The following is a 14,407-nucleotide window of genomic DNA, read 5'->3' as shown; positions in this document are numbered from 1 at the left end:
TTCGCTTCTCGAGATTAGCTCAACACAAAACATGGGCAAAAGACATCAGGGACACCGATTGAAGTTGTAAACACCATACAGGACAACAAATATTGGAAGAGGGTCAAGTCGATCCTAAAAGTGATGGAGCCACTAATGAGGGTACTCCGTCTTGTTGAAACCGATGAAGCACCTACCATGGGCTTCCTATACGATGTCATGGATAAGGCAAAGTTGGCAATTCAACGTGATTGTAGAAGCTGTGAGTCTTATTAGAAGATGATCGACAAGAGATAGACAACTCCATCACAATCTTCATATAGCAGGTTACTACCTAAATCCTAGGTACAGATATACCCAATCATTTGTTGCGGATAATGAAGTTCGTGTCAGGCCAAAAAATGTGATAAAGAGATTAGAGCCTGACTTAGATATGCAAATAAAGGCGTTGAATGAATTAGATACATTTAGAGATCGCCTGGGTAGCTTTGGAGATGCTCTTGCACAACATGCAGTATCTAGGTTGCAACCGGCCGAATGGTGGATGAATTTCGGAGAGAGTACAAAGACTTTCCAAAAAATTGCAATAAAAGTTTTGAGCCAGACAACATCTTCTTCTAGCTGCGAAAGGAATTGGAGTTGTTTTGCACTTATTCATTCAAAGAATAAGAATAAATTGCAGACTAGGATATTGGATAGACTTGTCTTCATGCACTACAATACAAAGCTAAGAATGCGACGACATCATAGGAGCATTACAGGCGCCGATGACATAGACCACTGTCCAATAAACTTGGACAATATTTATGATGAGGACGACCCGCTTCTACCTTGGTTGGAAATAAGGGAAAAGCAAATTGAAGAGGATAGTGAAGAATTGAAAATTGATGACCCACTACTACGCACAGTGTAACAAGAGAGTTGTGCAGCTATGTTGGACCTAGAAAGAGGGGCAACTTTTATACCAAATACGGATCAAGATCAACGAAAGAGTACGAGTAGTGGTAGCGTGACCATATCGGATGATGGTGATGATGATGCCCCTACCCTTGGCACTGGCACTTCTGGTGTTGCTCAGTATACCATACAGTTGTCTACAGATCGTGAGGCCAATGAACATCAATAAGGTAGTACATGAGGTCAAACTTATGAGTGTAATGAGTCACGATACAGCCAGCAGAAGGAGGGTAGGTCTAGTGGCGCACCAAGTCCAGGAGGTCTGGAACATCAACAGGCCCATGGTCCTAGGCATTATGATGAATATTCTTATTGTCAATTGGATTATGGTTATGGTTATACTGAGCCTGTTCCATAACATTCATGTTGGAGTAGTCCTCCCGATCCATATCCATATGATTATAGATATCCAGATCCAAATCCAAGTTACTCATCACAGGCACACTCTCAATCTCAAGATTCTCAATAGCCTGAGTACGGGCACTAGTATGACTATTCGACGGGTATTGGTGGATATCCTTACTCGAGGTCAGAGTCGCCTAATCAGGATCAGTCATCCTCTAGTTTCGTTAACCTAGTATTTCCTTCTGGCACTTGATATTATGGATATGCAGCACCTCCACCTATTGGACAGCCTCAGCCTGATGATGACGATGATGTGGAGGTCGAGCAACCACAAAAAAGCATATTTTCATTTTGGTGGTGACTTGCGAATTTTATTATGGTAATAGTAAGTATATATTTGTATTAAGGTAAGTATTTGCAGCAGTACTATTGTAAGCACACACTTGACACTGCCAAACTTGTATTTAAAATAACTCCCATAACAACCAATCAAGTAATCCTTAATCAAGTTGCAGGGGAGTATATCAGACACTACTATTTATTTATTTTTTATATGCTTGACTTAAGGATGACAGGACAGGAATCACAGCCACGGGAACAAGATAGGAGGAGAAGTTTCTGACATGTTGAAGAATGAAGACTTTAAAATAAAATGAACATTGTAATTTACGCAAGTCTAGACTCTAGTCTAGACTCTAGAGTAGAGACCTCACTCCTCAGGTATGTTAATAACTTAATATAGAAATAGAATAAATTATAAAAAATAATTGCAAACACCTGCACATGTAAGATATTTTAATATTACATTCATTCTAATATATCTATCATTGATATTAGATAGTTAGAAAATTAAATATATGAGTTTTGCAGTCAAATCCAGGTTGTTTGGTTCATAAATTCATCGGACTATCCAATACAGCTTCTCACCAAAGAGTGGACCGTTACACCACCATAAAAATGTTCCAAATTATAAATGAATGCATATTTGGAATATTTAGAATATTCCGGATTTAATCCATTTTTTTCATAAATTTTTGATGAAATAAAAAATAAAAAATCTGCACTGATATGGGACCCGTATCGGCCGTTACGCCCCCGTATCGGTTGATACGGGGCGTATCCATATTGGTAACGGTGGGCACCGATACTGATACCGAACACCTAGCACATATGTGATTTGACAACATTGGATGTGACACATCTAATACTTAGGGTGCATTCAACAGCACATCAAAGTAGGGCCCACCCTGCTTGGCCCAGTATGTGTGCACACATGGTCTCTTGTAGGCTACAACACTACTCACAGGAGACCATCTCCCATACATACATACATATATGATGTATGCATGCACATATGTACGTATATTCTTGTGTTTCCCATTTTTTCCCTTTCTTTACAGCTTTTTTCTTTCTTTTTTTTTTCTTTTTTTTTTTCAGGCAATACCATTGTTTAAAATCTTGATAATAATACCATTAGACTATTATTATGTAAGTGAGAGTCCACTATAGACATTATTTTGCATTCTAGAAACCATGTCAAGTTCAATCAAATCAACCTGAAAAAGTAGACTCCATTTTAAGTGTATGAATATGATAATAAATCATCCATAGTAAGAAGTGAGTCAAGTGCAAACAAAAGCTGTATGCTAGAGGGGCATTGGCGGTGAGAGTACGGAACTATTTTAGCAGAATTTTTAAGTTCATTTTATAAGCAACCAGCCCATCCATATGCGTCTGCAACAAAGGTTTAGCTTGAGCAAAATGTCCTCCCTCTTCATGACGCTAAGGGACATGGTGTTGTGCCTAATCATGTGGGAGTTGTGGTTGGCAATGAATAAGGCCAAGTTCAGGTAAGCAGGTTGACCATAGTAAAGTTTTCGAAGGCACAATGCTGGTTGAGGGCTATTGAAGGTTGTGTTGTTGCTCTGGCAGTGGGTCGCCTGTTGGAGATATATTCACTGCAGAGCACAAGTATTCCTCTTTCATGTAAGCCCCCTAAAGCTGTGGTGGTTCTGAAGTGGGTTCCACCTCCTTTAAGATGGGAAAAGCTTAATGTGGATGGATCATCGCGTGGAAACCTGAGACCAGGAGATGGAGTTGGGTGTTGTAGGGACATCACAGGGAACATCTGTTTTGCTTTTAGTAACTACTACTGTATGGTGACTAAAACAATGGCAGAAGCTACAGCCTTGTTTGACAGGTCTCCCTTTGTGTGGAGAGAGGCTTGGTAAACGTGGAAATAGGAAACTCTATGTGTCGTTTCCAGCTTTGGCTATTCTATCTCTCCCTCATGGTTGATTTGGTATTAGTGGGTGGAATCAGGAAAAAGCTCCTATCCCTAAACTTCAAGTTGTCACAAATTTGCTACGAAAGCAATCCATTGGCAGATAAGCTAGCGAATTTGGGTAGCTCAAGGGATAGAAAGATTACATTCTTAAGAATAGAGGAGTTGCCTAGAGAGGCAAGAGACTGCCTATTCTCAGTTAATTGGGGATGGGGTATATTAGATGTAAATAAATGTGGGTTGCACATGGTGTCTTACGGTGGCTCTTGCTTCATCCTCTTCTTACGCTTTCATTAAGTTTGGCTCTAACTTTGGGGAGAGGATTCTTCTTAGGGGCCAGAAATTGCTCCTGGTTGTATTTCAAAAAAAAATTATATATAGTAAAAATTTTGAAGAGCAATAGTATAAGAAGTATAAGAAACATTGAAGCAAATGAAAATCAAAACACAGGAAAAAATCGCCTGGGCATGGCTTTAAAAACAGGTCAGCTTGGAAATGACCAATGATAATGCAGTAATCTGATGCTAGTTGAGCTCAACCATAGCACTGTAGCATCAAAGAGAGTACCATAAATCCACACAATGTTCGAAGTGACAAATAATTTCAAAATTTACCTTTTTTATGAGAAGAACATGGAAGAAAAAGAGCTGGGCAAGTGGTAGAGTAGCAATCAATGCCAAGACGGTGCAAGAAGCCTGCGAAAGATAAAGTTCCATCCTGTTAGTGCAAGATGACGGCGATAATTGAGTCAAAGTGGAGGAGATGAATGGACAATTGAATAGTCACCACAACAACAACAAAGGGCACCAAAGAGAAACTGCTCCCCAGCTTGGATATGATCTCTGCAGCAAACCGCTCCCGCTCAAGGAAACAGCATATCAATACAAGGATGCCCATGGACCACTGTAGAATAAGCTGCAACCTCAAGACCAAGGTGCACAAACCACGAACACCTGTCAATAATCAACCAAAATGAAAAGGACCCGAAATCAAAGCTTACTACATCTCTTGACAGCTGAACTTGCAGACGCGGAATTTAATCCACTTCAATAGGGGAGGTGAGAAATAGTTGCTCAAGGTCGAAGTGACGGTGCCATACACCACAAGGGGATGAAGGAGAGAGTGGTGATTTAGGACACAATGGATCATGACACCCTAGAGTCTAAACTAAACAGGTGTAAAGAAGGGAGGTTGGCATTTACCAAGAGTAGGGCAGAAACCATGAGAATGAAAAACCGTCTGTAGTTTTTTCTTCCTATACAGTTGTTGAGCCACTACAAAACCAACACAAAGAAGGCATCAGAACATGCTCCCTAAAGGGACTGGGAAGACTCCACGCAAATCAAGAGATTCTACCCTGCAATGATGATCGAAGCCATCAACACATTTGTCACAAACTCTACAGTGTTTGCTGTACTTGAAAACCTGCATTGCATCCATCAACCGTCCATAAGCATCACAAATCACATTGCATACAAAGTGCATCAATCTATCATGTCAAGTCCATAGAAACAACTAATCAAGTAAGCTATACAAGATGTACCTGGGACGCAGTCCACACATATGGGTTTTTACAACAGATACAATCAATGTACCAGGTGGAAAGGAGTTACAGCAAGAGGGAGAAAAGGGGAACAGGTGGAGAAGGTAGAAACATAGCTACTTTATGACCTGATGTATACAGGTTGTCAGATTCTGGAGGACGACACCCTATGTAGAAGCACAAGACTACAGATTGAACAAAACTTACTGATGCTTGAATTTTACACAGGCCAACTGCATGTATGTAACTCATGTGTGCAACTTGCTTCTTTTTCGACAAATAAACAGAAGCGACTAAACGAGGAAAAGATGCAATGAAACGAGGAAAGTCCTTCACCAAAACCAGAAGGGAGGAGAACACCAAACCCGTGTGAACCCCTGCCAAGCTATCCACCTCTCTAAAACAATGGACGAACAAGCTCAGACTATGACTAGATAATTCATTGGTGGCCTCATCCCAATACACAAGCTTCATGGTAGAGACTTGGAATTGGGTGCAGAACTTGTAACACTGACAGAGCCCCTCATAAATTTATTTATTTGAGAGAGAGAGAGAGAGAGAGAGAGAGAGAGAGAGAGAGAGAGAGAGAGATCATATCAAGACTAGATAATTCTCTGATGTCCTCAACCCAATTCACAGGCATCATCCCCCAAGTCGTCTGTGAGCAACAACATGAAAGTAACAAATAAATTCAAAGAAAGTTCGACGCAGTTTGGGTAGGATATTAATATCTATGGCCATCTATTCTTGATTGGTTTGCATATACCCAAATTCCATATTGAGAATTCAAGTAGTATGCTGTATGCATTAGTATTTCAATTCAAAAAAATGGAAAATGATGCAAACCACAGAATTGAGTAAAAATAGTTGCTCCAGTGAGTTATCACTTTATTATGTTTAACTCTTTTCAGGTCATTCGGTAATACCGCCAGAGATGAGATTAGAAAGTATAAATAAACTAGAAGACAAAAGTCATAACAGAGATCCAATTTTTTTCAAAACAAAAGCCTCTAGTTATTTTTTCTTTTCTTTAGTTTTACTGTTCAGACTCAAATATTTTGACCATCATCAGTGTCTTCCAGTTGCCACTTTGAGGTATTCTAATCCAAAGACTGCAAACAAGAAGGGTCAGAGAGGAGGAAAATAAGAAGGTGAAGAAAAAGAGGATGAAAGGAATTTTTGAATTTGTCCAAATTCTTTTAATGCTTTCACAGTATTGTGGTTACCAATAGAAAAGCAAATTGGGAGAAGGCACCTTTCTCTACAGCCAAAAACGACAAAAAATCCAGGCATTTACTGAGTAACATGTGAAGTGTCCAAAACATGAAAACCCCAATTAGCAGAGAGAATGAAGGGAGCATATTAAGTTATTAACAGAACAAACATGTCATGAAAACAACACTAATAACTGTATCAAGAAAACAAACAGACAGCTTTACACCTGTCATTGCTACATCGGCATTTAAAGCAATCATTGAATTTACACATTCTTACATTCAAAACACGGAAAAAAATGTCATTTTCCTTCTCATGTGTCTGCAACAGAATCAGCTTCTGCAGATTTGGCATAAGACAGCTACAAATAAAACATTTACAAGGAATGCAAATGAATTCGACCCTTCGGGAACTACTGCAACTAAGTCTTTTCAGTAGTTAACAAGAATATTTCAAGAGGAAACTTGTGCAAATAATAGTGCACAAAAGGGCAGGAAAAAAATAGGCATATTGCAGTCACAAAAATGCATTTCATAGCCAGTTGTACAAATTGGACCATTTATAAACTCTTCGAAGGGATTGAAGGTCGTCATCATTGCCAATTTTCATGCATACCTCTACTTCACAAAGGCTGCAGTAAAACATGCCGTCCTCACTCATTCGTTGCTCTGAAGACTGCTCACGTGAACAAGGATTGTTGATTGTAAAAGCAAAAGGACAACATCCGAACAAAACCGAACAGAAGGAAAAATTATGCGAGGATGTGTTCTCCTTTTCAAATGCATTCACTGGATTCCCTTCACCCCTGGTGGCATCTACACCCACACCCTCATCCAGTGGTTTTTCTCCAATTATTGCAGCATTCACATCCTTAACAGAGGAAGTAGATTCAGCACTTAGTTTAGATGCCTTCGGATGAACATATTTCCCATCACCCATGATGCTAAGATACTTCTTCGACTTGAAAACTCCTGGGTCCCCAGGATCAGTAGCCGCAGACCAAATGTATAGGCAGAAGACAAATGTAACCTGGCATGAGAAGTAGCAATGCTATTATGCTATCCTTAATTTTGAAATGCAGTAAATGCCCCTATCTTATAATCAAGTGTCAACATGCATGCATGAGCTCTTTGTGTATCTTGCGTAGGTTCCACAAATGTATTTCCACATGAGAAACACAAAGCATTGAACTTCAAGATGCAAAGGGACTTCAAATAATTTGAAAAAGGAAGATTAAGGACCTCTAAATGATTTTCCTACATATGACAATTTTCAACACTGTTGATCATGATAAAAAACATATTTTGTCAGAATTTACGTACATTATATCTTGTAATTTATTTTAATGCTCTCATAAATTGCTTTTAGTTGTACTTGTCAGCAGCTGAACTTCTTAAGCATATGTGTCATCGATCCTACATCATGCTATTTAGTAGTTAATACATGATACCATGCGTTACAATTCAACTTCTAAAGGATATGCATCAAACACACATTGACATGGCTATTACTTAGGGAAAACGTTCAAGGTAGGTTCCCAATGGTTGCGAAGAGGGCTAGGGTCCAAAATTTAGAAAGCCATTACTAATTCTGAGTTCTGTAAAATAGAGGGATTTGCAGGTACCATTTTTGATGTGGGTATAAGGTTAGAAAATGCATGCACTTGACTATACAGAGAGAGAGAGAGAGAGAGAGAGAGAGAGAGAGAGAGAGAGAGAGAGAGGTAATTAGGGTTTTGATGTCTTCCTCCCTTATTTATTAGCCTAAAAGACTTACAATACAGGACAAGCCCACTGGATAAGTCTATAATTCTATCTGGCAGTGACTCTGGTTTCTTGGGGAAGTCTGAAATCTGCTTTGTAAGAACTAGGTAATTCCTGGGAAGTCTGAAATATAATTTTTAAGAAATATTGTTTAAGTGGGATTATTTTGAACGTGTGGGAGTGAATTCCATAGGACAGATTTCTTAAACGAACCAGGTATCAAAACACAGGTCTCTTCATTCCCATATAAGTTCAAATTATATGCTTCCAAGCAACCCCTAGTGTGTATGTTTTACAGGGAAACCAAGGAAGGGAAAATGCTTGCTGAGAACAGTTAAATTCTATCTGGTTGAGACTGGTTCCTTGGGAAAGTCTAATATCTGTTTGGTAAGAACTAGGCAATTCCGGGGAAGTCTGAATTTTCATTTTCTAAGCTGTATCTATTGTACAAGTGGGATTACTATGAACAAGTGCAACAGAACCAAGCCATTGACCAAGCAGGCCACGTGTTGACTCCCTATGTTTTGGACCATGACCTTTTCATGTGCTAAGACGTGACTAGGTAGTTCCTGGAAAGTCTGAAATTTAATTTTTAAACTATATCTATTGTGTTGTGTCAGACAGAACCAAGCCATTGATCAAGCAGGCCACAAAATGCATGGACTTCCTATGGTTTGGGCCACAACTTTTTCATGTGTTAAGCCATTGATCAACTTTTTCATGTGATCAAGTGGACCAAATGAAGCATAGATAGCTTTTCCATGTGTGAGACTGCCCAATTTTCAGGCAATAAATTCTTCACATGTGAACATGTGGCAAATCCAAGTCATTGATCAAGTGGTAAGACTGTTGGTCTGGAGGGGCAAATCAGCCCAGCCATTGATCAAGTGACCCCATCCAAGCAACACAACGCATGGGTCAGGACTCTGAATATCAGTTTCAGGGGGTATATTGGACCTGTATCAACTCATATAGACCTGTACCAGCTTAACTAAAAAAATTACAAAAAAAAAAAATATATCAAAAAAGGAAAAATGGGAACAACAAGAATCTATACTTGCTTGTGTTTGGAGAAGTATTTAATGGCGAATGCAACCATTCTTCGGTGACAATGTTGTATGTCGTGCTGACCTGCTGAAAGCAAAGTTAATTTGTCTGACATCTAAAGTTATAATGATTATTATAGATTGGGATGATATATCAACTATTATCTTCATCAGTTGATGCATAAACTATAGTTCTATATAGTAGAGAGCATGGGCTCCAAGGTGAGAGAGTCATTACTACCAAGGAGGCAAGTAGCATCCTGGTATCATCTAGCAATAAGCATCCTCATGATAAAGCATTTGGCATTTTTGCTCTCTTCTCACTACTAAAAATAATCTATCAAATTTAATAAACACACACATAGGTTCCCAAAATATAGTAGGGGTTCCCAATGAGGAGAACCCCGAGCTTCCTCCGGTTCAGCAAGGCAGCACAGTTACATAACTACCAAAATGTACCCAAAAATGGTCCCCTTTGCTTCAATTCATCAGCTCCCTCTTAAAGTCTTGTGTTTTGATCTTTAAAATAGCCTAGATCTAGGCATAAATAGGTTTCTAAGCTGCCTCAAGGTTGAAATAAAGAAAATTGAGTAAACCAAGAGAATAAAAATCGGAAATTGCGCGTTTATGTGTATCGGCAGTCAGCACACGACCATTCAAGGAGGGCTTATCGGTACCGATACAACCTCCAGTTCTTAGGTTAGATTGTTTCACCCCATTTTAGGCATCATCATTGACTTATGGTATGCCCATATCAGCTGATACGATATGGATACTTTGAACCATACTATGGATATAGTTGTTAAACTAAGCCCCAGTTCACCAGAAGCAACATGGTTTTTATGGTGTGGACAAAAAAACATGCACTTATTAAAAAAGTACAGAAACAGGAGTTGCCCATGGTGGGCTCCTTTTCAGTGGTGTGTCTAAAGCTTTAAAAGGAAGAAGAGGAAGATGGAAGAGTGATGCAAGACATGAGATTTAAATATGATATGCAAGATTTTAGGCTTAGATCATACCAATTCAGAAACAATTACACAAATTCCACATCCCACATGAAAATACAAACATTCAATTAAAGGGGAATCTATGCGGGTCCAGGCAGGCTAGGACTGGACCAATAAAAATTATAAGCCAAACGATCTCAAAGGGAAATAGAAATCAACCACTCATGCATAGCAAATAGTCCCTAATCCAAGGGATTCCCCAATCTCAATTTAAGGAACCCTAGGATGAAAAAAAAAATGGCAAATATATTAGGGCTAATGCAAACTAAGGCTAAGGTTTAGGAAATAGGAATGAAAAGAGGAAAACCAGAGGAACCTGACTCAGAGAAAGCTCCTGCGCCCAGATGGTGACCCGGGGCTGACGCACGTGCGCGGGTGGGCTGGCCGCACGTGTGATGAAAGCCCGCCTCCCTAAAGTGACACATAGGCCTTGGTCGGCTAGGGGAGACCTCTAATCCCTCCAAGTTTGACGACGATCCGACGTAAGGTCAAGGTATAGTGCTCCGTCGAAGTTTCAGCCCTCCTACAAGTCCATATTCTGGAAACTGGCTGTAGCGTAATGAATAGCTGTAAAAGCTGAGAAATTCAAAGCAATAATGATGATAGAAGATGAGATATATGGATGGGAGAGGGTAGGGACGAATGGGAATAAATGTGGCTTCACACCACGTAGTTAGCCCTTCGAAAAGGGAGGGCTTCGCACCCACTTTTAAATTCTTCCATAACTCACTAAGAGAACAAAAAAATAAAGCAGGAATTTTTATTAAGCTTGAATGAATTAAAAGAGCTAGAAGGGGTGCCTATTTATAGGAAAACCCTATACCTCCAAACTCGCGTCATATACGCAACCTATTACTAGGCGATGAAGTAAAGTAAAATAAAAACCAAACAAAGAAATCTAAAGCGTTCATGATGTTCTAAATAATATCAATAAGCAAGACCTAAAGTATAAGATCAATCCGACTAGTGGGCCACGATCATGAGATCTCATGATGGGCTTTACTTGACTATCAGGCACACTCTTTTGAACCAAACTTTGTCTTCTAACTAGGAGGCCCTCCCTGGATGTCGTTATCCAGGCAGATCGACGGTAGGGCCCTCCTTCTTCGTATGTACGTGCGTGTGTGCATAATGTCCCCATCAATTCTCCCCGGCTGCGAAGATTTCGCCACTGGCGAAATAAAACTCCTGAACCGCTCCAAGATGTAAGGATCAAGTCTCTGAAGCTCTTCCTCAGTAAGCCACGTGCTGTCTGAAGCTGGGCGTGACTTCCATTTAACTAGGTACTTCTGAAAACCGCCATCCAACGTTGAAACTATCTGATGGTCTAGGATATCCCTTATTTCCTCTCTGGGTGTGTGAAGGTTAGGTATGAGAGGCAGAGGCTGAGAAAAAAGGTCAGGAAGAGTAGGTATGGGAAGTAGAGGCTGGAAAAATAGGTCAGGACGGTTAGGTATGGGAGGTAGAGGCTGGGAAAATGGGTCAGGACAGGTAAGTAAGGGACGTAGAGGCTGGAAAAATGGGTAAGGATGGGTAGGTATAGGAGGTAGAGGCTGAGAAACTGAGTCGGGAGGGGGCCATGAATCAAGGGATAAATCTGGGGAATCAGGATGGCTGGGCGAAGGGCCGAACAAAGTATCAGTGGTCCCCTGAAAAGTAAGTAGATCATCTACATCGAATGTGGAACTAATTCCCATGGAAGGTAGAAGATCTACCTCATACACATTGAGACCGTTTCGTTTAATAATTTTGAAGGGTCCAGCGCTACACGCGTGTAACTTTCGAACGGCTCCCTGAGGGTACCACTCTGGCCTGATACGGATTATGATAGAGTCTCTTACATTAAATTCCTTGAAACATTTATGTTGGTCTGCAGAAAGTAAGTAATGTTCATTACTAGTCATGATCTTCTACCTAATTTCTTGATGTCATGAATGAATGTGATGTGAAAAAGACTCTACAGGCTCTGACGACCTATGGGACAGTGACATAGGGACAAGATCAATAGGTTTCCCGGATTTATAACCAGTAACGACTTCATAAAGACTAGGACCTGTAGACCTATCGACAGAACTATTAAACGCAAACTCGGCTATAGGTATTACGATGTCCCATGTGCTGGTGTGCTCTATATCCCTCCTAGGGGGAGACTCATCCGGTAGATCATCAGGAACGACATCACGAAACTCATCCGCTACCGGAATGACCTTAGTGGGTAACTCTACAGTAGCCTCTGGTGCACTCTCTCTAACCACGAGACCACACATGTTATACTCAAAATAATGGTCTTAATGTCCCTCATGGGGTGGGGGTACGGGTGCACGCCCATGACTGATTCCTTGACCACCTCCATTCATTGGTCTATCCTCTTGGCTACCTGCCTGAGATTGGTCATCTTCCCTAATGGTGGGGTTTGTCCTAAGGGAGGTCTCTATTTGGTCAAGGCATTGATCTATGCTTCGTTCCAAGCACTCACCCTAAGACTCGATCTGCTGGGACAGCTTGTTTAGTGACTCTAGCAGTTGTTCCATATTTAGTGTAGGGTGCTAGCCAAAACCATGACCCGTACATGTGGGCGTACAACTTGCTAACTCTACCTAAGGACTTTCTACGACAACTATATGGGACTAAATGATCCTATGAGACTCTATATGAAGGGACTATGCAATGTTACTCCAGCAATATAGTTAATAACATAAGGGACTATAGACTCCTAAAAGCTACATGTGATGGACTACATGCATGACGGACTCAAACAAACTAACCCTAAACAAATAATGTATCCCCTATAAGAACCCTAAGCTTTAATACCAAATTTGATGCAGGACATGAGATTTGAATATGATATGCAAGATTTCAGGCTTAGATCATACCAATTCAGAAACAATTACACAAATTCCACATCCCACATGAAAATCCAAACATTCAATTAAAGGGGAATCTATGCGGGTCTAGGCCTACACAGGCTAGGACTGGACCAATAAAAATTATAAGTCAAACGATCTCAAAAGGAAAATAGAAATCAACCACTTACGCATAGCAAACAGTCTCTAATCCAAGGGATTCCCCAATCTCAATTCAAGGAACCCTAGGGTGAAAAAAAAAGGGCAAATAAATTAGGGTTAATGCAAACTAAGGCTAGGGTTTAGGAAATAGGAATGAAAAGAGGAAAACCTGACCCGGAGAAAGCTCCTGCGCGCAGATGGTGACTCGGGGCTAACGCAAGTGCGCGGGTGGGCTGGCCGCACGTATGATGGAAGCCCGCCTCCCCAAAGTGACACATAGGCCTTGGTCGGCTAGGGGAGACCTCTAATCCCTCCAAGTATGACGACTATCCGACGTAAGGTCGAGGCGTAGTGCTCCACCGGATTTTCAGCCCTCCTACAGGTCCATATTCTGAAAACTGGCTATAGGGTAATGAATAGGTGCAAAAGCTGAGAAATTCAAAGCAATAATGATGATAGAAGATGAGATATATGGATGGGAGAGGATAGGGACGGATGGAGATAGATGTGACTTCACACCACGTAGTTAGCCCTTCGAAAAGGCAGAGCTTCGCATCCACTTTTGAATTCTTCCACAACTCACTAAGAGAGCAGAAAAATAAAGCAGGAATTTTTATTAAGCTTGAATGAATCAAAAGAGCTACAAGGGGTGCCTATTTATAGGAAAACCCTATACCTCAAAACTCGCGCCATGTACGCAACTTATTACTTGGCGATGAAGTAAACTAAAATAAAAACCAAACAAAGAAATCTAAAGTGTTCATGATGTTCTAAATAATATCAATAAGCAAGACCTAAAGTATGAGATCAATCCAACTAGTGGACTACGATCATGAGATCCCATGATGGGCTTTACTTGACTATCAGGCACACTCTTTTGAACCAAACTTCGTCTTCTAACTAGGAGACCCTCCCTGAACGTCGTCATCGAGCCAGATCGACGGTGGGGCCCTCCTTCGTACGTACATGCGTAGGGGGGTGGCATGGCGTGCGTGCGCGTGTGCGCATGAGATGTCCCCATCAAAGAGAGAGGGAAAGAGTATAGACGTGAGAGGAAGAAGGGTTACGGTGTTACCCTTTTTACCCTAACCCTAAGATGCTATTTTATAATATCTATACCCCGTGCTGGCCCATGTTGGGCCTTATGGGCCTTAACATGGGCCGACCCTTATTCAATAGCTATACAACTCCTTTGGACATCATATTCAACTCAACAAGATATTATATTCAACTTCTACCACTCCCCCTCAAGCTGGAGCATAT

General features: G+C 40.7%; 1 protein-coding gene across 6 annotated transcripts in view; it reads right to left on the bottom strand.

Moving 5' to 3' along the window:
• Window positions 1-14,407, bottom strand: part of LOC131219156 (probable protein S-acyltransferase 22) — a 48,034-nt gene that overhangs the window by 24,109 nt on the left and 9,518 nt on the right. For 4 of the 6 annotated variants that reach the window (XM_058214166.1, XM_058214165.1, XM_058214167.1 and 1 more), the window contains exons 3-7: window positions 6,939-7,352; window positions 4,922-4,990; window positions 4,768-4,839; window positions 4,352-4,480; window positions 4,180-4,260 (exon numbers count right to left, since the gene is read on the bottom strand). In XM_058214166.1, the coding sequence (XP_058070149.1) occupies window positions 4,180-4,260; window positions 4,352-4,480; window positions 4,768-4,839; window positions 4,922-4,990; window positions 6,939-7,352 (765 nt within the window). The remainder of the gene's footprint in view (window positions 1-4,179; window positions 4,261-4,351; window positions 4,481-4,767; window positions 4,840-4,921; window positions 4,991-6,938; window positions 7,353-14,407) is intronic. The other 2 variants (XM_058214170.1, XM_058214169.1) reach the window with 2 other exon arrangements.

Source organism: Magnolia sinica, chromosome 11, assembly GCF_029962835.1.
Source record: "Magnolia sinica isolate HGM2019 chromosome 11, MsV1, whole genome shotgun sequence".
Taxonomy (NCBI): domain Eukaryota; kingdom Viridiplantae; phylum Streptophyta; class Magnoliopsida; order Magnoliales; family Magnoliaceae; genus Magnolia; species Magnolia sinica.
The sequence above is the reverse complement of the archived record's forward strand: the minus strand, read 5'-3'. Positions and strand labels throughout refer to the sequence as shown.